The sequence below is a fragment of the Lepisma saccharinum genome, chromosome 9, assembly GCF_977018435.1.
Source record: "Lepisma saccharinum chromosome 9, izLepSacc3.1, whole genome shotgun sequence".
Lineage (NCBI taxonomy): Eukaryota > Metazoa > Arthropoda > Insecta > Zygentoma > Lepismatidae > Lepisma > Lepisma saccharinum.
This window is the reverse complement of record NC_139237.1, coordinates 77,663,874-77,684,847: the sequence shown is the minus strand read 5'-3', so window position 1 is coordinate 77,684,847 and position 20,974 is coordinate 77,663,874. Positions and strand designations below refer to the sequence as shown.

The 20,974-nt window shown below is 41.1% G+C and overlaps 1 protein-coding gene across 3 annotated transcripts in view; it reads left to right on the top strand.

Annotated features, from left to right (window-relative positions):
- The window catches only part of Smr (nuclear receptor corepressor smrter), a 232,534-nt gene extending 211,815 nt beyond the window's left edge, over window positions 1–20,719 (top strand). For all 3 annotated transcript variants that reach the window (XM_083128468.1, XM_083128467.1, XM_083128469.1), the window contains exons 12-17: window positions 6,869–7,046; window positions 8,385–8,500; window positions 9,344–9,624; window positions 12,117–12,297; window positions 14,119–14,333; window positions 15,516–20,719. In XM_083128468.1, the coding sequence (XP_082984594.1) occupies window positions 6,869–7,046; window positions 8,385–8,500; window positions 9,344–9,624; window positions 12,117–12,297; window positions 14,119–14,333; window positions 15,516–19,751 (5,207 nt within the window). In that variant the 3' untranslated portion in view covers window positions 19,752–20,719. The remainder of the gene's footprint in view (window positions 1–6,868; window positions 7,047–8,384; window positions 8,501–9,343; window positions 9,625–12,116; window positions 12,298–14,118; window positions 14,334–15,515) is intronic.
- The last annotated feature ends 255 nt before the right edge of the window (window positions 20,720–20,974 follow it).

Here is a 20,974-nt window from a genome sequence, read left to right as displayed (position 1 = left end):
TGTAATTTTACGTTAATTTTGTCGTAGAATTGCCACTGTTCTATAACAACTTCATTCAGTTCCGCCATAAAGGAAATCTTGAGTTTTCCTTAGCAAAATGATGAGTAACTTACTCTACAGGGTTTCCCGTAAGTCTGGCACAAGTTGGATGACTCTCTTGCAACAATTTGCCCTTGCATTGTGTCAGCGAATTTGATCAAAAGAGTGGAGCATCTGGACATGGAAAGGCAACACAATAGTTTGAACAGTTTTTACAACCCGGTGTGTTTTCTTCGGTATAGTTCGGGATATAAGGGGTGGCCCCAAATGTCAACCTCACTTTCACGTAATACACCACGGTAAATGCAATCTTGTAGGCCAACGAAGCTCTGGCGCCTGGACGAGCGACCACTATAATCTTCTATTGGCCATGTGTGCTTGCGATTGTGCCTTCATCCATTTCATCCGGCCTCCGTGGCGGAGTGGTTATCACAGCGCGCTACGACATCGGGGATCCCGTGTTCGAATCCCGGCATGGGTGTTCTTTGTGACTGTCCCTTCATCAATTTCACCATATCACTCATCCTCATCTTCGCGATTAGCCAAAAGTGGCAGAAAAGAGAAGTGAAAAAAATCCGTAGTTCCTGACTTATGGGACACCCTGTATAAATTCTCATTTGCGGGGGTAGGATCTGTACTAGTTCGTTTAAGAGGCATGGGTGAATGAGAATAGGAGTAGGATAACAGAGAAATTCTCAAGATTGATGTTAACGAGATATTACTTCAGGACAAGTGGAAAATTAATGGCTGAAGCAATAAACATAAAGACAGTCAGTTACTCTCGTACCCCCTCTGTAAATAACTCTCGAGAGTATTCTGTGTTGGTCGAATTTTGTACACAAATATGCCTTGCTCTCGTTTCGACTACAAGTCCTTTTGATGTTGCTCTTTGGTCGGAAGAAAGGCTATAATTCTGGATTATGACTTTTTTCTCTTTAGATCCGATGTTCGGGTGCACGAGGAGGGAGAGGGGTTATAGAAGCGTGGTCCTTTGTATCTGACCTGGGCCAGGTTGAATGCTATGCATAGTTAATTGCTCGCCAAATGATTTGTTTGTTTTCTTTTTGGGGTGGAAGGAAATAAAATGGACTTGGATGCTTGTGCAAACACGGACTGCCCAGAGCAGGCCATCTATATGCTCTCCAACATGCCGTCGTCGGGGAGGGGGGGGGGGTTCATATGCCATATATATTTCAGGCGAATGGGCCTTTCTGCATCGAGCGATTGTTCCTGCTCTCTGCCTAATTGTTTGTGAACGTGATGAAAATATCAATTATTCAGAGGGAATTGGTAGAAATTGGCGTAGTCTCGATTCCGAGGCAGGTATTCGCGTGCATGTGTGTGCGGGGAAGGGAGGTGTGTTCCAAATAACTTTGTTTGGGACTCTACGGCAAAAGCGCGTTGAGGTTGGGAGGGGAAGGGGCGGAAAAAGCAAGTGAGATGCGCGCTGTGTACCCGTAGCTGTAAAATAATTTTCTATCGGTTGCTATGGGAGCGGTTCAACGGATTATTTAATTGCCCCCCTCTCTCTCTCCCTTGTCCGTTCGCAGCAAACGGCAGCATTTTTTTTTTCGCGTGCGGAAACAAAACAGAAGCGTTTGCAAATCCCTCCCGTGCACCCCCTTGCCTTTTTTGTAATCCCCGCCCCCCACCCCCGAAAACCCTTCCATTCTTTTTGATGCGCCGCAGAAAATGCTGGCCACCGCACCGGTTTCCCCCAGTGACGTCCATTCGTTTTGATGTCAATCACTTGTGACTGACGCGCAAATCGTTTGTCATAGTTGTGGTCCTTGCTTGATAACAGTTGGAAGTGCATTTAGCCTCATAAAATAGTTGCGAGTCGGCAGGTGGTTTTCCGAGAGCCCGGCGGTTCGGTTGACTGACGTCGAATTACGTCATGGCTATTTTCGGTTGTTTCAAATCGCAAGGGGGAGAGGTAGGGGCTTTGAGTTGTGCTAAACGATCCACTATTTTTCTCTCTTTCTTGTGCGAAGGCTAAGCTTTGCGAAGCTATGAAAACAGCTACATTTTTCTCCAGCAAACAATGCCGTGAAATTGGGTCACCAATTCTACCTCGCGTTGTGGATTCGGTTTGTGTCAGCGCTTAGGCTATTTGTAGCTGTGTCGTGTAGGAACAAGTCTGATTAGTCGGTACAGCCGATGATTTTATTTCATCTTTATCAGTTTTGAATCAATTGATGTATTGGCATTGGCGCATGAACACCCCTCCAAATGTTGGGAGGCGGTACACTAACCCCGTTTGAATTTGTCTTGACAAATGGAAGAATCTGCAGTTGTGAGCATTGCAATCTTGTAGTGCAAACTATTTTTTTTGGCAATTTTTGTCTCGGAACCACAACCCTAACTCGTTAAGTCTATATAGTTAAGAAATAATTCGAAATACAGCATGAAGCCATTTTACATTGAAATGAGAAAATAAAGTAAATTTGCAGTCACCGACAATACAAATGGGACACCTACATCCTGAAATACGTGCTTTCGTGCAAGACGTTTTATATGGCGTACCTCTACGGCGATAATAGCAAATTTGCAATGGTAACTTCTATCACCGCCGTAGAGTTATGCAGCACCCACAACCCCTTGCAGGGAAGCGCGTATTTCAGGATATAGGTGCCCCATTTTTATTGTCGTTGACTGTACCTACAAAAGCTTGACTTACAAGTTCTGACACATTTTTCTAAAACGTGCTGTGCTTGGCTTGGTAGTATGCGAAACATGAAAGTTTTGATGGGCCATAAACCTTCCTCGACTTTCGACTTCGCCTCCGAATTTCCCGGGTTCGAGCTCCGGCCTGGGCATGGTGTTGTTTGTGTTTATCCCTTCATCAATGTCATCTAAGCAAGTAATTTCATTCAAAGATAACTCTAAAAATGTATGTTCACGAAACACTAAAGGAGAAGAGATTACATTGTACGGTATGCGCCAAAATATACAGTACTGAAACTCGCGCATCTCGAACACGTGGTTGCGTTTGTCGACGGGGCATAGCTCCAGCTGCACGTGTTCGCAATAGTGAAAAGGAAGTTGTGTTGTGCAGTTGTTGTTGGAAATGGGTCTCTCGACGGAGGAAAAAGTATTCATAGTTGAGCATTATTTCCGCTCATACGGAAACGGTCGTGAAGGTGGACCGAGTTTGAAAAAGGTGACTGGTCTATATGCAACCCAAATGACAATCGTCCTCTCCACATGCCCTAACCTAACCTTAGGTTTCCTGACAGTTATGCAACCCGAAAGGCACGATTGTTATTTGGGTTGCATATAGACCAGTCACTATATTGTAACATGTCTTATACTTTTGTTCATCTTTTCATTTCAGTACTGTATATTTTGGCGCATACTGTACTTTACATGGCACATAGGGATTTGATTTGTTCTGAGGCTGGAAACAATGTCGATTTTCTCATGCCACTGTGATATGCATTGTTCGATGGTTCAGGTACGACTGATGTGCCCCTTTTCGCGCATGCATAATTGAGTGCTGCAAAATTAACTTGTCTTGGAGCTTATTGCCCTTTGTCGCGATTAGCCCAAAAAGCAGAAAAGTTATGCTAAACAACATAACGGCCTCCCTGATGGCGCAGTGGTAGTGTCGTCACCTTGTAATCAAGGTGTCCCGGGTTCGATACCCGGTGGAGGCACATAGTGGTTCGGATCCCACTTTAAACTGTAGGTTCAGTCCCGATTAGCCTTAGTGTACTTAAACCACCAAATCAATCAATAAACAACATAAATTCGAAATTCAAAGTCCAAAACCACAAAATTTAGTCCTTGATAAAATTGCGAAGGAGTAAAGCTGGTGTTCGTCTGAGTGGGGTGTGTGGTGCATTTGAGTCCATTTATGCTGAGGTATTCGAATTGAGACTGGGACTACATTTTAAAGTGGGATCTTAACCACTATATTCCTCCACCGGGGATCGAACCCGGGACCCTCTTGATTGTAAGGCGACAGCGTTAAGATTACCCCCTCAGGAGGCCATATTTAAGTTTTGGTCTTAAGAATATGGTAATTTCTTCTGGGTTAATTACTTACATCTCTGCCCTCCTGAGAGCAGAATCCGTATTTAGTCACCAAATGCCATTCAACAGCAAACCACTCTAAACTGATCTCAAAATAGGCAAAATTGCCCATCAACCCAAATTTCAGTTACATACGAGTTTACACGATTTCCTCATTTAAGAAAGTGCCGAGATGTAAATTTGTTGTTGATGCATTTGACCACACTCGGGGGCATTGGCTTATACAAATGTATCGATTGTATGCCCTGATTTTTTAAAGTTGTATTGGATAGAATAAATTCCAGAAATGGATTTACACAATAACTTTTTTTTTTGTACGCGCGCGGGTGCGTCTGTTTGAAAACGCAACTAGATTTATCCTCCCTGAAAGCTCTTGAGAGATTTCTGATCACCATAGAAGCCGTGCGTGTCTGTGTGGTTGCATGTGAAGGATCAAGCGGGGTCCCAAAGGAATGGGAGTTGGGAACAGGGGCAGTTGTGGTCTCTGGTGTTTAGAGGAAGGGTGAAAAGAAACTACTTACTCGTGTTCGTTCCGTGGCTCGATATTTATTTAAACTGTTTTCTGTTGAAGGCAGGAATATCAATTTTGTTATTGAAAAAAGTGGATTCTTCCATTACATAATGGGTCCTGTGATATTTTCAGTGAACAATCCTCGGTTGTTCAATCAATAGGGGACCTGTTGTTTTTGTCGTAAAGGGCTATTTTTTTCCACTTTTCCCATAAATGAACGAGAATGTAGTTCCTAAGAAAATGGGTAAACTAAATCAAAAGACACTCTGTCGTGTTGGGACTAGGGATGGCCAAAAAAATCCAGATAGAACAAATTTGATGAATTTGTGGAAAATACGAGGCGTGGCTAGAAAGAAACCGGATTAATGTTCCTGTCGACAAATGGCAAGCACGTCAAGGTCAAGCGGTGCATTAGTGTATAACGTGATATCCTGCCTATCGACTGTGTGATTGCCCAGGGTGCACGGCGCTCAGTTCCGCTGTAGCTTGTGGACGAAGTAAACCGTACAGATGTGCTCCGTCGTGAAAATGGAACAGCGTATCAATGTGAAGTTTCTTAGGAAACTCGGAAAATCCGCCACCGAGACGTATGGTTTGTTGAATGAAGTGTACGGAGAAGAGTGTTTACCACGCACACAAGTGTTTCAGTGGTTTCAAAGGTCTAAAGGTGGACGAGAAGTTATCGAGGGCGACTCGCGTCCTAGACGGCTTTGCACGTCAAAAACGGAATCCAACATTGCAAATGTCGGTGAATTGATTCGAATTGGGTGCCCGAAGGTGAAACTGTCAACCAACATTATTTCATTACTGTGCTGACGAGCCTTCGTGAGCGAGTTAGAAGATGACGACCTGATTTGTGGAAAAGCAAGTCATGGATTCTTCATCAGGACAATGCTCCTGTCCACACGGCATTGTCAGTCAAGGCTTTTTTGGCCAAGTGTGGAATCCCGGTGTTTTAGAACATCCATCCTATTCGCCGGATCTTGCTCCGTGCGACACTTTTTTTATTTCCAAGGTCAAATCAGCACTGAAAGGAACCAGATTTACGACCGTAGAACCTGTGAAAACAAACGCGACGGAGGTCATGAACATGGTTTCAGGAAATGATTTCCAGCAATGGAAGATTTGTATGGAGCTGTGTATCGATAGTGCAGGGAGTACTTTGAAGGGGATAATGTTCGTATTGTACAAAATAACCAATAAAATAATTTGTAGCAACAGTCCGGTTTTTTTCTAGCCACATCTCGTACGTACAGTGAAATACGAAAATGATGAATAAAAGAATATGTAGATATAAAGCGATAAAACTGTCTGGATAATGCACACATTCAGATATCCAGACATTTAAGATAATTTGAAATCCGAATAGAAAATTATTCAATATCCGGATAAAATTTTGTCCTGATTTGAACATCCCTAGTTGGGACAATCCTGCTCGTGTGTGTGTGTGTTTTGCATAATCATACAATTTGATGACTTGCCCAAGTTCTAAATGAATTTGCATATTAAACCTCAGTAACATGTGGGTAAGGTCTGAACCAACAAATTGTTTTAAATTCAGTTCTCTTCGAAAAATGCTTTCACATTCCAAATTCTGAAAAACTACCTCTCATTAGAATTCCTTAGATGTGAAGCGAGAGCCTTCATGTAGTTTATTTTTGCTGTTGTCTGGATATTTGTGTTACATTTGTGGTACCATATGCCTATTCTATATTACAGCATACAGAACAAAGTGAGAACAAACCACACGAAGATTAACTTGAATTATCTAGAAGGAATTCTAAAGAGATAGAATTTTTCTAAATTTGGAATGCCATTTGTCTTACAAAAAGGGAAGAATTTCGAAAAACACTTAGCTGCCACAGGCCAAAAGCCCTGTGCAACCGTAACTTTAAAAAATGCTATATACAATATGGTATTTAAAACATTTCCAGTGGGAAGGGAAATTTCAGTAATCTGTGTCAAAGCATATGGGTAGTATACATCTAGTAAAAAAATTTCTTTGCCCCCTACAAAAGTTCACTCTTGTAAAAGTTCACTCTTGTTGTCCGCTATAGGTTAGGAAGGCAGAAGCAAAGAAAACCAAAATGCAATACCTACCCATTCAATGTGTCTAGTATCTCTTAACGTGGTATATTTCTTACATGACTTTTCTTACCAGAACTGGTTGTGCAAACGATATTGTGTCCAGAACAACTTTAATATTTTTGAGAAAGCATTTTCATTGTAATTTTTTTTTTAGATTTGCTTTATGAAATGTTGTCTGTTGCCTTATTCCAGAGAAAGGCGGACCTCATCCCTGTGTTGTGTGTAAGACACAGCTGGAACAGTTTCTACAGTCCAGGCCATTGCCAAGATCCCATGCTGCTCAATATGGTTTACGGGAAGAAGACATACCGCCAAACGCCAGGGTTTGCAGCTCGTGCAGGTGCAAGTCTGTTCGCAGCAGATACACCACGTGAGTAGTTTGCAATTTGAGATTATGTGGTACTGTGTTGTTCAGTAAATATACATGGACTTTTCTTCTCCCCCCCCCCCCATGAAGTTACGTTTTTTCCCCCCAAGTTGCTGTACATTTTTCCTGCATAATTTGACCAGCATTGCTTTAACTTGCTTCCATCCATTGAAAATTACCTTTCTGCTAATGCTACAGAGACGGGAAGAGCTTAACCAGGACCTTGCAAACTGCATGCTAATTAAATCTTTGTTTGTGCTGTTAATTCATACTTTATTTACAAAGTGCAAATTAAACATACAAGTATAAACAAAGTTATTAACTTGTGTCAGGGTGTTCTGGTATTTTTTGTGTGTTATGTTTACTATACAAGCACAAGAGTCATGATGGTGACCACACCACTCGCTTCTTTGGCTCAGGGTGAGTATAGTCACTATGCCATTCAAGTGACAAGATGCTTGTATGCACATGGTGGTCAGAAGGGTTAACCTGCTTACAGTTTAAAGTGGAATCGAAACCACTAATTGGATAATATTTTATTTCCTTGAAAGCTGTTGTTTCCCTTCTTAATAATTGCTAGTCTTTCATCTTACAGAGCATATCTTTTGTACAATATTAGTGGTGCTTCATATACATTAACGTTTGCTTTACATGCAAGAGACAAAAAGTGCAAGAGTACAGAAAAATAAAGATATGGCTGTACAAGACACAAAAAGAAACCTGTTTTTACATTCTGTCATCCAAGTGCACTATTAGAACAAGTCTTCTTGTGCTGCTTTAGGACCCAGTAGAGTTGCATTAGAAATAATAATTCCTAATTAAAATTATGAGTATTTTTCGAATTGCTTAGAGTTATGCAATATGGTGGTAGTGTATTCATATTATTTTTTTTAGTACATTGATTCTTGATGTACATTTAAAATAGAACAGTTTTCCTGTTCTTTTATATCTCTGTGATTTCAACACAATGTAACATCTTTGCAATACAACACTATTTTTATTTTACATAATTACTTTGTCATTCACGTTTGAACTGGGTGTATAATAATTTATTGAAATTTGTGTAATGTAGAACAATAAAAATTAGCTTTAGTTGGAGTAATCACTAATGCCGTATCATCATTGGAGAGTGACCACATAATTTTTCATAGTTCACTGCTGGCTTTGTGCATTGTTCCATATGTAAATCTCTTGAGGCTATTCTCTTTTAATGATTTTCAGCATTAAATTGTGTGTTTCATATCAGAAGGTTTAGGTATCTTTATCATACATATTAATTATAAACTTAGCTGTTTTTTCACATTATATCTCTTCTAACACAACTTGTTAACTCTTCTGCAGTTGCCCCATTCCAACTTGTCCAACATCAAAGTGCCGAGCAAAAAGACTTCGTCCTCTACCTGGCAAATGGGCTGAATTACCACCAGAAGTAAAAGATCCAATAATACAGGAGTTCCGTAAGTAATGTTTGCAGTTATAAGAGGTTTTTCTTCTGTGCTTTTGTATAGAAGAATTTACACTGTTGCTCAAATGATTTGCAGTTTGTTTAATGTTTGTCAAAGTTTAAATGGAGAATGAACCAAGAGCCTCTCTGAATAATAACATCTGTTACACATATTTTAACTTTCATACATGCATGTATGTTAAAGATCATATTTGCTTTAAATTAACAAGGAAAGCGAAAAAAAATAATCATTATTTCACAGTAGAGAACGGAGCAAAATTGGATTTGTTTCATTGAATTAAATTGTAATGAACATTTTTTTTGTAGACTAATTTTTTTAATCCTTCTAGTATTATGTCTCAAGATCCCTTTTTTTTTTGACAATATTTTTTAATCCTTCTAGTATTATGTCTAAATGTCCCTCTTCATCTCAAAACCAAGATACCGGTATATGTTGTGACTATAGGTCTTATTTATGTTTTTACAGAATTTTTGCAAATAATGAATTGTTCAATGATATATAAATACTTGAAATCATTATTTACCACCATACATTAATTCGTTCATTATCTATTGCTGGACTTTACTCAATATCCTGCATCAGTAACTTTCTGTGTCTGATTTTATGAATCTTTAAAATTTAAGTATCCACTTCTGTTTCATATAGATTTCCAGAACTACAATTTCTGGAAAAATTAAGGTCTACACAGTTGACTACCACAGAAAATTTAAGGCAAGAGCCAGCAAAAAGCTGGGACAAATTTAGATATATTATTTCTAAAATGTTGGGATTGCTGACACGTGTTGTAATGATATACTCCGGAATTGTTCATAAATGTTGGTGTTTAATTTTCAGAAATTCCACCTCATGTGACAAAATGCTGCTCAGCATGCTTCAATCGCATTTCCCGGAAGCTGGCCCCACAGGATGGAGGTGCGGAGGATTCAGGTCCTGATCAGTCTCGCTGGACGGAGGAGGAGATCGAGGCTGCAAAGAGATCGCTGAGGGAATTTGGCGTGAATTGGCCCAAAGTAGCAGAGAAAGTGGGGTCAAAAACAGAAGGTCAATGCAAGAACTTCTATTTCAACTACCGCAAGAAACTAGGCCTAGATATAATGGTTCAGGAATACAACAAGGTAGGTTGATTGAGTGAAATGTGAAGAGGCTTATATGATTAGATTAGTTGTTGGTGAGATATGATGCTTTGATTCGCCATACCTAGAGTGCATGGTTGCAAACAGAATTTCTGCCATTGTAGGGTTAAAATTTTGCAATCTGGTAAGTAGCCAGATTATTATAAGAGGGGTGGACAAAAGACTTCTTTGCTGTCACACTAAGTTGGATCACTCAGATTTTGGTGTCGAGCGGTTACAGTTTTAGTTGGCCATTTAGCGGGAGTGGTCACTTAATTTTAAATGTCAAGAAGCAGAGGAAAGTCATTAACTATAATGTTAATTGGTGACTGATTGTTAGATTTAGAGTCTCGAGAGGGGTTACCCTCAACCATTGGATAGCTTAGCATAGTCAGCAGAAGCCTGTTTCAGGATTAACATTATTGGTAAATGAATGAGGCAGTGAACAAATTGCTTAGAAAGTTGGTTTTTGAAGTAATCAATTGAAAGGAAAAAAAATAGCATCATGCATTAAAGGCATACAGTGGATAGAAAATCCATAGCAATAATGAAAAGTGTTCTTATATATGCCTTTATATACAGGGTTACACAGGGTTTGGGTATGGATAAAATAAAACATTAATAGAAACGTAAATATGATAGTAGAAAAATTTTTGTGTTGGTGTTTTCGTGCGTGAAACATGGGAGTTTTGCTGTAGTGTGTTTCAGTTAGAAGGTGCACCTCCTCACTGGGCACAAGTGGTTTGTGATTTTCTTGGCCAACATTTCAATCGTCGTTGGTGTGGCCATGGGGGACCAATTGCTTGGCCTTGCAACTCTCCAGATTTAACCCCTCCACACTTCTTCGTCTGGGGTTTCGTTAAAGACACTGTCTATTCACAGAAACCCACAGACATTGATGATTTAAAACTCAAAATCTCACAGGCTTTCGACTGAAAATCATCCCAGAGATGTTACACCAGATGTGGAATGAATTGAATCACAGTTATGAGTTGTGGAGAGTTCGCAAAGGAGGCTATGTAGAAAACTGAAAACTGTGCCAAACTGTTAGCAGTGTATAAAAATAAAAACTGCCACCTTTCAGTCTTTTGTATACAATATTTCGGGTAATTACATTTGACCAAAAAAAATTCACATCCATTTTATTTTATCCATACCCAAATGGATCACCCTGTATATTATATATAGGTACTCCCATATAGCCAAATTTTTAGTGCTCTTGCCTTGGTGCAGGTGGTCTCGGGTTCAGTTCCTGGTGGGAGCTACTTGAAAGTAAGAAGTAGCTGGCTCAGGTCTCAAAAGCCAGAAAATAACTGCAATGGGACTTGATGTGCTCACCACGCGTCACCCAACTAAAAACCACTTGACAGGGTTTGGCTCTCAAATTTCAGTGGCCTCTGCCTCATGTAAAGTAACAAAGTATCCAAAAAAAATATACTGACCGATTGAGATAGTAAAGCTTGCACACAAGATATACTTGATGTTGCTTGTGTATTTATATATATATAACAGTTGGGCTGAAAAGTTCGTAGGCTAACATAGTAAAAAATATTTTTTTGACAAAATTCGATTTTATTATTCAATATAGTTGCCTTTGAGGGCGATACAACGATTATAGCGGTCATACAATTTTTCGATGCCATTTTTATAGTACGATTTCTCTTTAGCCTCAAAATAGGCCTCAGTTTCGGCGATTACCTCTTCATCAGTGCTAAATTTCTTTCCAGCGAGCATTCTTTTAAGGTCTGCAAACAGGAAAAAGTCACTGGGGGCCAGATCTGGAGAATATGGTGGATGGGGAAGCAATTCGTAGTCTAATTCATATAATTTTGCCATTGTTTTCATTGATTTGTGACACGGTGCATTGTCTTGATGAAACAGCACTTTTTTCTTCTTCAAATGGGGCCGTTTTTTCGTGATTTCATCCTTTAAACGCTCCAACAACGCTATGTAATAATCTCGGCTATCTCGATCAACTTTACTTTATGATCATTTAAAATTATTTTGTGGACTTTTTTGATGTTTTCGTCGGTAACAGCCTCTTTGGGGCGTCCACTGCGTGCATCGTCTTCGATGCTCATTTCGCCTCGTTTAAATTTAGCAAACCACTTCTCAACGGTTGATTTTCCTGGTGCAGAGTCCGAATAATGTTTATCAAGCCAAGCCTTGGCTTCAACAGTATTTTTTTTCGCCAAAAAGCAATGCTTTATTAACACACGAAATTCTTTTTTTATCCATTTTTTCACAATAACAAAAGCTGCTTCACTCACAATGCTATATCTCACGAACTAATTATCCGGCAGCTGTGAAATTTATACACGTATCTTTTGAAGGTTAGTACTAAGTAAAAATCACATGGATTTAATTCTAGTAACGCCATCTATGAGTCAGCCTACGAACTTTTCAGCCCAACTGTTATTTCTCTACTCCCAAAGAAAACTATCAATGTCTTTGAGTTCATCATTGACTAATACATGTATCTTTTTTCCCTTCAGTCTCATCTTGGTGAGGGAGGAAAGAAAGATGCCCCACCAACAGTAACTGACGAGGAGGAGTCTGGTTCAAGTACTTCAAGCTGTGATGAAATAGCACAACCCTTGGATAGCAGTGATACGGCGAGTGCTGCATCTCCAAATCCATGCACTTCAATGTCAGAACAACCTCAGGACGCTACAGGTAGTTACCAGAAACATGTTACTTTTAGTGTTGTATGCCCTTATCTTATGACGGATGCTTATATTCTTGATAATAGAATCCTACAGTAAATTACAGGAAAAACTAATGTATGGTGGTGTAAATTTTCATAGAATTGCCACACACTGAATTTATATTTTGTTTGTACTTATCTGTCATCAGTTTTTCATCCTTACCTGTAATTTGCTATTTAAAAAATATATATTGGTGGGAGAAGTTAATATTTCTTGTGTTTATGACTGTGATTTCTTATTATTATTGTTATTTCATTTGGGGGATACATGAAGATTTTACAGTAAGATGACTTTTTTTTTCAGTTCATAAAGATAAGACATTCTTTATACCGTTTTTTCTAATTTAGTAATAACTATTATTGTACCAACAAAATAGCACAGGTATAAACATTTCCTTGGGCATCACCTCTCCATAATTACTGAAAAATTTATGTATACGGGTTTCAAGGCTAGGTTTTCTTCTCAGCTTCCTACATTAGTCACCATGTTGTTACCAAGTCACGCCTTTCGCTGTGTGTGATGAGGCGGCGTTGTGCTGCAAAATCACTTTTCCGTGTCTTGTCACCCAATCTGGGTGCTTTTCGATCAATGCATGGTTCAAATTGATGAGTTGTTGACGGTAGGGAACGGCATTCACTGTTTCACCTGGTTTCAGAAACTCATGGTACACCACACCCTTCTGATCCCACCAAATGCACAGCATTGTCTTCCTTCCGAAGCGATTCGGTTTTGCGGTTGATGTTGAAGGTTGTCCTGGGTCAACCCATGACTTTTTGCATTTTGGGTTCTCAAAGTAGATCCATTTTTCGTCCCCATATCCGATGCAAGAAAGACTTTCTTTCATGCCGAGAAAGCAACAATTCACACACCATTTTTCGCTTTTTCATTTGTCTGTCGTTCAGATAATGTGGGACCCATTTTCCTGCCTTCTGGATCTTTCCCATGGCATGAGACGATCAGATATGGTTTGGCAACCAACATTTAACTTCTGTACCAGTTGTTGTTGCGTTTTCGTATCGTCTTCGTCCAACAGTGCTTGCAATTCGGCGTGTTGGAATTTTTTTGGCTGGCCCAAGCGATCAAGTCGACATCACCACTTTTGAATTGTCGAAACTAACGCACACACACCGTCTTGCGTTAGTACATTGTCACCGTATGTTTCCCCAAAGATACGATGACTTAACTCGAGTTTTTCTTTTGATTGAACAAGAAAAGCAGGACATGCCGCACATGCTCCTTATTTGGTTTGATGGTCAACATGTTTCCCACACAAACCGAATATCACGATCACTCTCACTCGGTTGCACATCCACGCCATTTTGACAGGTACTGTCCTGGCAACACACTGACGTAACAGTTGAAACTGTGCACTAACCCTTGCTTCCAGCACCATCCAGCGACAAAATTAAGAATTATTAACCGGCACACCTGGTAAGCTGAAGGCCTAACGAGAACATAAACATAAAGTAAGCAAATTGGAAACAGTATTAACGATAGTTCATCTAAGAAAAAAGAAACATTTTCTTGCCACATTTCGTAATTTAAAACATAAAAACTGTATGTATGTGACTGAAATTTTACGTATGTTCAATAACATATGTAGAGTTTTTGTGGCATTTTCCAGTGGGGCTAGGTTAGTTTTCAAGAAGAGTTATTGTTCTTGTTGCATTATAACTAACTCGCATTCTTTCATAACAGAACTGAAACATTTATTGCCACAGTAACACACCCATTCCATTTTTATGTATAGCAAACATGTTGCCAATTTATGATTGCATTGTTGTTTCAGATGGCGACAAGAGAACTGCAGACAATACTGAGGCTACCAACACTGAAGACAAACCAGCAGAATCTGCTGAAAGTGCTCACGGTCAGACAACAGAACAACAAAGTTCTGGCCCGACGCAAACAATGGCTCCAGCCAAACCTTCTGATGTGGGCAGAGAGAATGAGCAGAGGCCCAATCAACCGACAGCAAAGGAGGACTACGATAGCTCAGCTACAGTAAGTGCAGCAATTGATGTAACTTTTGTTTGCCTCTTTGGCACTCTTTTCACTTTTATTGTGCACGTTTCGATTCCACCATAATATCTTTTGATCAGGTAGTCAGAATATATGTATGTTTCGTATGGTGGATGTATAGTGAATATGTCTGTCCTCTCTTGTCCCTTGCTCTCCGCTTTTAATACTGAATACAGTGGAACCTCAGTTTTACGTTTTTCAGGAGACCATGCTGGAAAAACTTCAAATGCGGGAAAATGTAAAATCAAGGAAAATTTTGTAACATCTTGCTATGTCGGAACCGTCAAGATTGAATGTATAATGCAGGAAAATGTAAAATCAGGGTTTTACTGTATTTCCAGCAACAGTCTCCACTTTTAAGTCTTGTAAGCATGTAAATATTTTTTCAACATTAAGCTATTAAGCTCATTTTATTTCAGATCAGTTTTCATTAATTAAATAAAAGTACAAATGCATTTACTACTGCTAGAACGGCACATTCATCTTAGTACATCATATACAATGTAAAATATCTCGTACTGGAAGTGATCAAGTTCCAGTTGAGAAAGTAGTATCAGTGTCCTTTCCAGCCACTCGCAACCATTACATCAGCGTTGAAAACAACTAAATGATGTTACATTACATACATTTTTCATCAATAAATTTAACCCCCACTAAGCTCTCCCACAAGGAATGTTGCTATTAAGCATTTGTCTGTGTGAGACTGTATAATAATGTAACAAGAAAACTCATAAGATTTTTTTGTTCTAGAATGTTCACACATTAAACTACACTTCTATGTGTTTATATGTATTCACTGTCTCAGAAGGTGTTTGATGTTCATAACACACATTTATCTTATCAATTTAGATGCACACATGCACAAATATTTTATTATCTCGTACAGAGTGCATGAAGGGTCGCATAACAGTGGCAGGAAATATTTGAAATTATAAAAATCGTATGTGCAAATGAATAAAAACATCCCTTACAAGTTACCCCACTAACCTTGAATGTTTCTGCAATTGGAAATTTTCTTGCTAAGATTCAACATTGTGTAGTCCCAATTTTAATTCCAGATAGCCGCTGTAAGAGAATTTCTACATGTACACATTATTACATGTTACTTTTACACTAATATTAAACAAAACCAACATCTTAACTTTGACCTTACTTAAATTTCAGGAAACTGCTGATGAAGGACAAGGAGGAGCTGATGTGGAAAATGCAGCTCGCCAATCTCCCAAACAGTACATGGAGGTCCGTGAGGCAAGGAGCACCAACATCATGGAGCCTCTTCGTCGAGATCAGCTTCCAATGCCCGACCATCGGCAACATCCGCAGCAGGTTATGGAAGTGAACGGTGCTTGCGGGGATGCTGCGCAGGGACCCATGACAGTAAAAGACCTCATGCTGGGAGTGATCGAGTTCCAGTTGAGGAAGCAGTCTCCCAGTGTCCCTCCCCAGCCACCCACAACCATGTCAAACATTACTCCAACCATTACGTCGATCTTGAAAAGCGAACGGAACGAGGTGACAAATTTCATGAGTGACTATCGTGACATCCAGCCAGGAGACAAGCAGCAACCGCCCCAACAGCAGCGAGTTGTGGATATGAATTCCCACATGATCCCCGTGTCCAATTCCATCAGTGTTATACCGAGTGGTAATGGTGGCAGTGGGGGTGGTGCAAATGCCAACAGCATGGTTCAAAGCTCTGCTCCTTCCGATCTGCCGAAGGAGGGTCTGGTGATGGTCCAAGTGCAGCAGGTGACGAGAGAAAACCAGGAGCCTGAACCGGTCACTCTGGATTTGAGTATCAAGAAACGAGAGCGCAGTCCACCAAGCCGAGACTACAGAGATTCGCCGGTTGTAACGGTTCAGAGAAGTCCTGATCCAGTGTGTAGCTCAAATCGTCCACCACCAGCCCATTCAAATGCCCCTGTACGACTTCCAGAAATGCACGTATCTTACCGAGATACTTATTACCTTCCAGTTGAACAACGCACCAAATCACCTTCGGCTTTCTTGCCTGATGCCCGTGCATCACATCTAGTTATGAGCCAACCATCACCACGTGCTTCCACTCCCCATTTGATGCCACCTCAAGGTCGTCCCTTGACCACCACAGCGTGTACAAAGGTAACAAAAGTACCACCACCACCACCGCTAACAGCTTCCAAACTTGGTTCTGTTTCGCCAAAGCTGCCAATTAAAGGTGGAAATGAAAAGGGAGGATTATCGGGTTCCATCACACATGGAACACCCGTTTCATCTGCTGGATCAGCACTCCCGCATGCTTCTCCACGAAGCTATGAGGGTTTGTTGCGCCAGCTGACCCCACCACAGCCAAAGGAAGGTGGTGGATCTATAACGCAAGGTACTCCAGTCCATCATGATGTGAAACGAGTGGTACCGACAAAAAATCCAAGTCCTGTACCAACAGTTCCTTACGATACTCTTGGCGTCCCACTTGTATCACAAACAATGTATGACAGAACCCATCTGGAATATTATAATAAAAGTGGAAACATGCTTCCCACGACAACCAGCAAAGCCCCAACGGCTTCACCTAATTATACATATCCTGGAAATCCAATTCCATACCACATCCGGTCTCCGTATGCTATTGAACCTCAGTTAAGCTCACGCCAGATAATCATGAATGATTACATAACGTCCCAACAGATGCATGGTAGAAGAGGAAGCACATCTAGCGATAAGGAAGCGAGATTATCACCGAGAGGATCAAGAGATTCTAGTCCCCATCCTTTGTACTATCCAGTGCAACCGCCTCCTTCGGCAGTTTACCTGACCTCGGCAGATCGTCTTTCACGACACCCTACATCGTCTCCTGCAACACGTGATGCTACACAGACACCACCAGTTTCCGAGCAGCCACCTGTTCAGACTCCTCCGCCGAGGCAGGGTGTGATAAAGAGGCATTCGCTGCAGCCGGGTCAGCCAGGGAAACCAATAATTCAGACGGCTCCAAAGTCGCCAGACCCACAGTACATGAGTACGCAAGGATCACCACAACCAAGGCATCACTACCCACCTCCTCCGGGCCACGAAGCCTTCTCTTCACTTGTAGACGTGGCTGTCCAGCAGCCAAGTCTACCAGTGCCTAAGGAAGATAAACGGCACCTATCGCAACCGCATGAAGGTTTGGGTAAAACAATGGCAGACTCTTTAGGGAGTGTTCGTTTACTGGCAGACCATCAGGAACGCGAGAGATACATTCGAGAAACTCACCATCAACAAGCTTTACAGCAACAACTGCACCATCAGCAGCAAGTGGCAAGAGCTGCAGAATTGGATAGGCAGAGGATGGCGGATCAGGTGTATCGTGAGCGTCAACAGCAACAACACCAACAGCATCAACAACAGCAGCAGCAGCAGCAGCATCAACAACAACAGCAACATCAACAACAACAGCATCAACAACAGCAGCAGCATCAACAACAGCAGCAGCAACATCAACAGCAGCAGCAACATCAACAACAACAGCAGCAACATCAACAACAACAGCAGCAACATCAACAGCAGCAGCAACATCAACAACAGCAGCAGCATCATCAACAACAGCAGCAGCAACAACAACAGCAACATCAGCAATTACGTGGTCGTTCAGAAATTCTAGAACGAGAAGCATCACGCGTGCTGGCTGACAGTTTCCAGTGTGAAATATCTCAACGCCATGCTCAAGGTGGAAGGGATTGCACGTTCACAGCAGCAAGCCTTATTGATGCCCTAATTACTCATCAGATCAATCAAAGCTCCGATCAAACAACTGGTCCTCCTACAACGACAACCTCACAAACCCGACCAGGAGATCGTCTTTTCCAGAAGTTGCAGCCTTCTACGTTGCACGTTCCCGAGCCAAACGGTAAACTCTCGCCCATGAAGGCGATCCACAGCCCTGGCATGATGCAGAGGGAGGAGCAGTCGAGTCACAATTCATCGAAAAGTCCAATGGATTCTCGTGATAATATTGGTTCAAATAAGAATATCACATTGGGTGAGCACATTGATTCTATAATCACAAAGGATTTCAGCAGTGAAGGTCACTCGGCTCATTACCCTCTGCATAGAGGATTTCCACATCCTCTGATAGTACAGCCTACCGTGGACGGAGTGCTCACGGAGCATCACAACTGGAAACTTCGTAAAGCCTTACAGCAAAAGGAGATGGAGAAGGAAGCTGCTGCACAGATGCAGCAGAAGTGCAACTCGTCAGTAAGTGATAACAAGGCTCAGATCACAACCACGTCAGCCTCATCGCACAGTTCATCATTGGCTCAGGATGAACGACAGATCATCCGCATAGCGCAACCCATGTCACCGCGTGGAGGAATGCCAACAAGCAAGACTCCTCCATCTGCTAGCTACAATGTAGAGCCCATATCTCCACCGGATGGACTGTCAAATGCAGATAACCACTGGATGGCAGGTGGGGACTCCGTTGCTATGTTGCAACGGCGTATGTGTCAGGAAGGCATGGAAAGCTCGGCCTCTCATGGTAAGCCTGCCATATCGCCTTTTGATTACGTAAAGAACAAGATTGTGGAAGTGATGAGGACAGAGGATAATAGTGAGAAGGAAGTTCCTGAACATTCTATTCAACGACAGCATAAGCGTGGGCTTGAAACTGGTGAAGAAAAACAGAATATCCCACAGTCTAGTTCTGAGCATTCAGGTCATGAACCGGATGAAGCTCCCAACAAGCGTCATCGCCAGGATGAAATCAGTGCGTCAAACACTTCGGTGGGTCCTGACGGTAATGTAAGCCATGCCGTAGAGAGTACCGATAGCGGAATCAGCAAAACTGAGCAGGAAAAATCGATCTCAGAATCTGTTGCACAAGGGGGCAACTGCGAATCAAGCAACAAAGATGGAATGTCTCAATCAGGTGAAGCAAAGATAGGTTCATCCAGCGATGATAAGAACAAGCCTAGTGATAGCCCACAGTCAGGGGACATGGTCATTGACGAAAATGCCGGTGCATCAGGTATGGATGCATCTTCTAAAGTAGAACCTATATCCCCTGCAGGTGAACCGGGGACTGGTTCGGATCAACAGGAAAGCCAGGTAGGACAGTCTACGGCAGGAGAAACCATAACGACACACACTATAAGCTCAGCTTCTCACACGACCTCCTCTGTTATCCCTCCTTCCTATTCTGCCTTTTCATCCGCAACTTCAGCATTCCCCACCACCACGTATGCGTATCCATTTTCAGCTCTGAATGTCCGCACGATGGCACCTTGCTCCAGCTCTCCGGCACCGAATTCAGGACCTCCAACATCTCGCCCGAATCCAAGTCGATCCAGTTCCCCTGCGGATTCAGTCCCTACACGTCCTGCAGAGCCTGCACCACTTCTTTCATCCCAATACGAGCCACTGTCAGATGAAGACTAAACCAGGCACAACTCTTGACACAGTCGGCTCTGAACATGAACGAGGGTAGAGTGAATACCTTTAAACATTATTACTTATATAGCAGCTGCTAGGATCCAGCAAGCTTAATAAGTACACTTATGGCATGAATGCCATGGTAGTCAGTTTAAAAAAGAAAATGAATACAGATTTCATTTGGTCTCATATGTGAGCGGACTTTAAGATTTTTCTAGCATTGGAACTTTTAACAAGAATGTGGTTTGTATTGTTAGGAATGATATCATTTGCATTTTACATTATAGGCTTGAGGGGTTAAACAAAGACAAAATGTATAATTTTCCCCCAAACTAAAAAAAATGGTGAAAGTTTGGCTGTACATGAACTACTTCAGGATTTTTTAAAATTTTATTTTTATTTTATCTCACTTCAGGAGAAAAGTTCTTTTTTTTTAGTCTTTTGTTTTTTCATGCATAATAGATCACTGAGCATATGCTTCATTGTTCTGTGAAAATAATTAAAAAAAAAGGAAGTGACAAACTGGAAAAACAGGAGAGCAGATTGGGTCTCGACTAACACTCAGGTTTATGTTTTTTGATGTGTGGAGTGGCGGTAACCAGTGACATCGCGTAATACGGTGTACATGTGACAGGTAAAAAAAGTGTGAAGAAATATTCATTTTTTCTGTTAATATGTGCGGAGATTTGAATGGTGAAGTGTGGACTCAAGAAGCCTTGTGGAAATCTTCCAGACAATAATTAAATATTAAAAGAAGTAAACTTTTAATAAAATCTCTTGTAGAACTCTTACTGGAAGAGAAATCCTTTGGCGACACATAATATGTATTATACAAAGTTCGGGGTTTAAGAAACACGAAGTGTCCATGGATGATCCCCACAGTACACTTCTAGTATGGCTGCAGTAGTAAACTTTGGTGTATTCAAGAAATTGTTATTTTTGTTGAAAATAAAATGAAGTGTCCGTTAAAAATATTTTTTCAGTGTTTTTTTTATTCCTTCCTCCAAAATGTGGTTTGTTTTTAGAATATTCATTTGCATGTTGAAAATTGTATGTATTATGATTGTGTACTTTGTTGCATATAATAATTCTGTACATATAGAAGATAAATACATAAAACATTATTAAGAATTTTAACAACCATTCGCACAGCGATGCCAGGGGTCCTGGGTTCGAATCCTGGCTTGGGCATGGACGTTTGCGATGTCTATTCATCATATCATAACTCA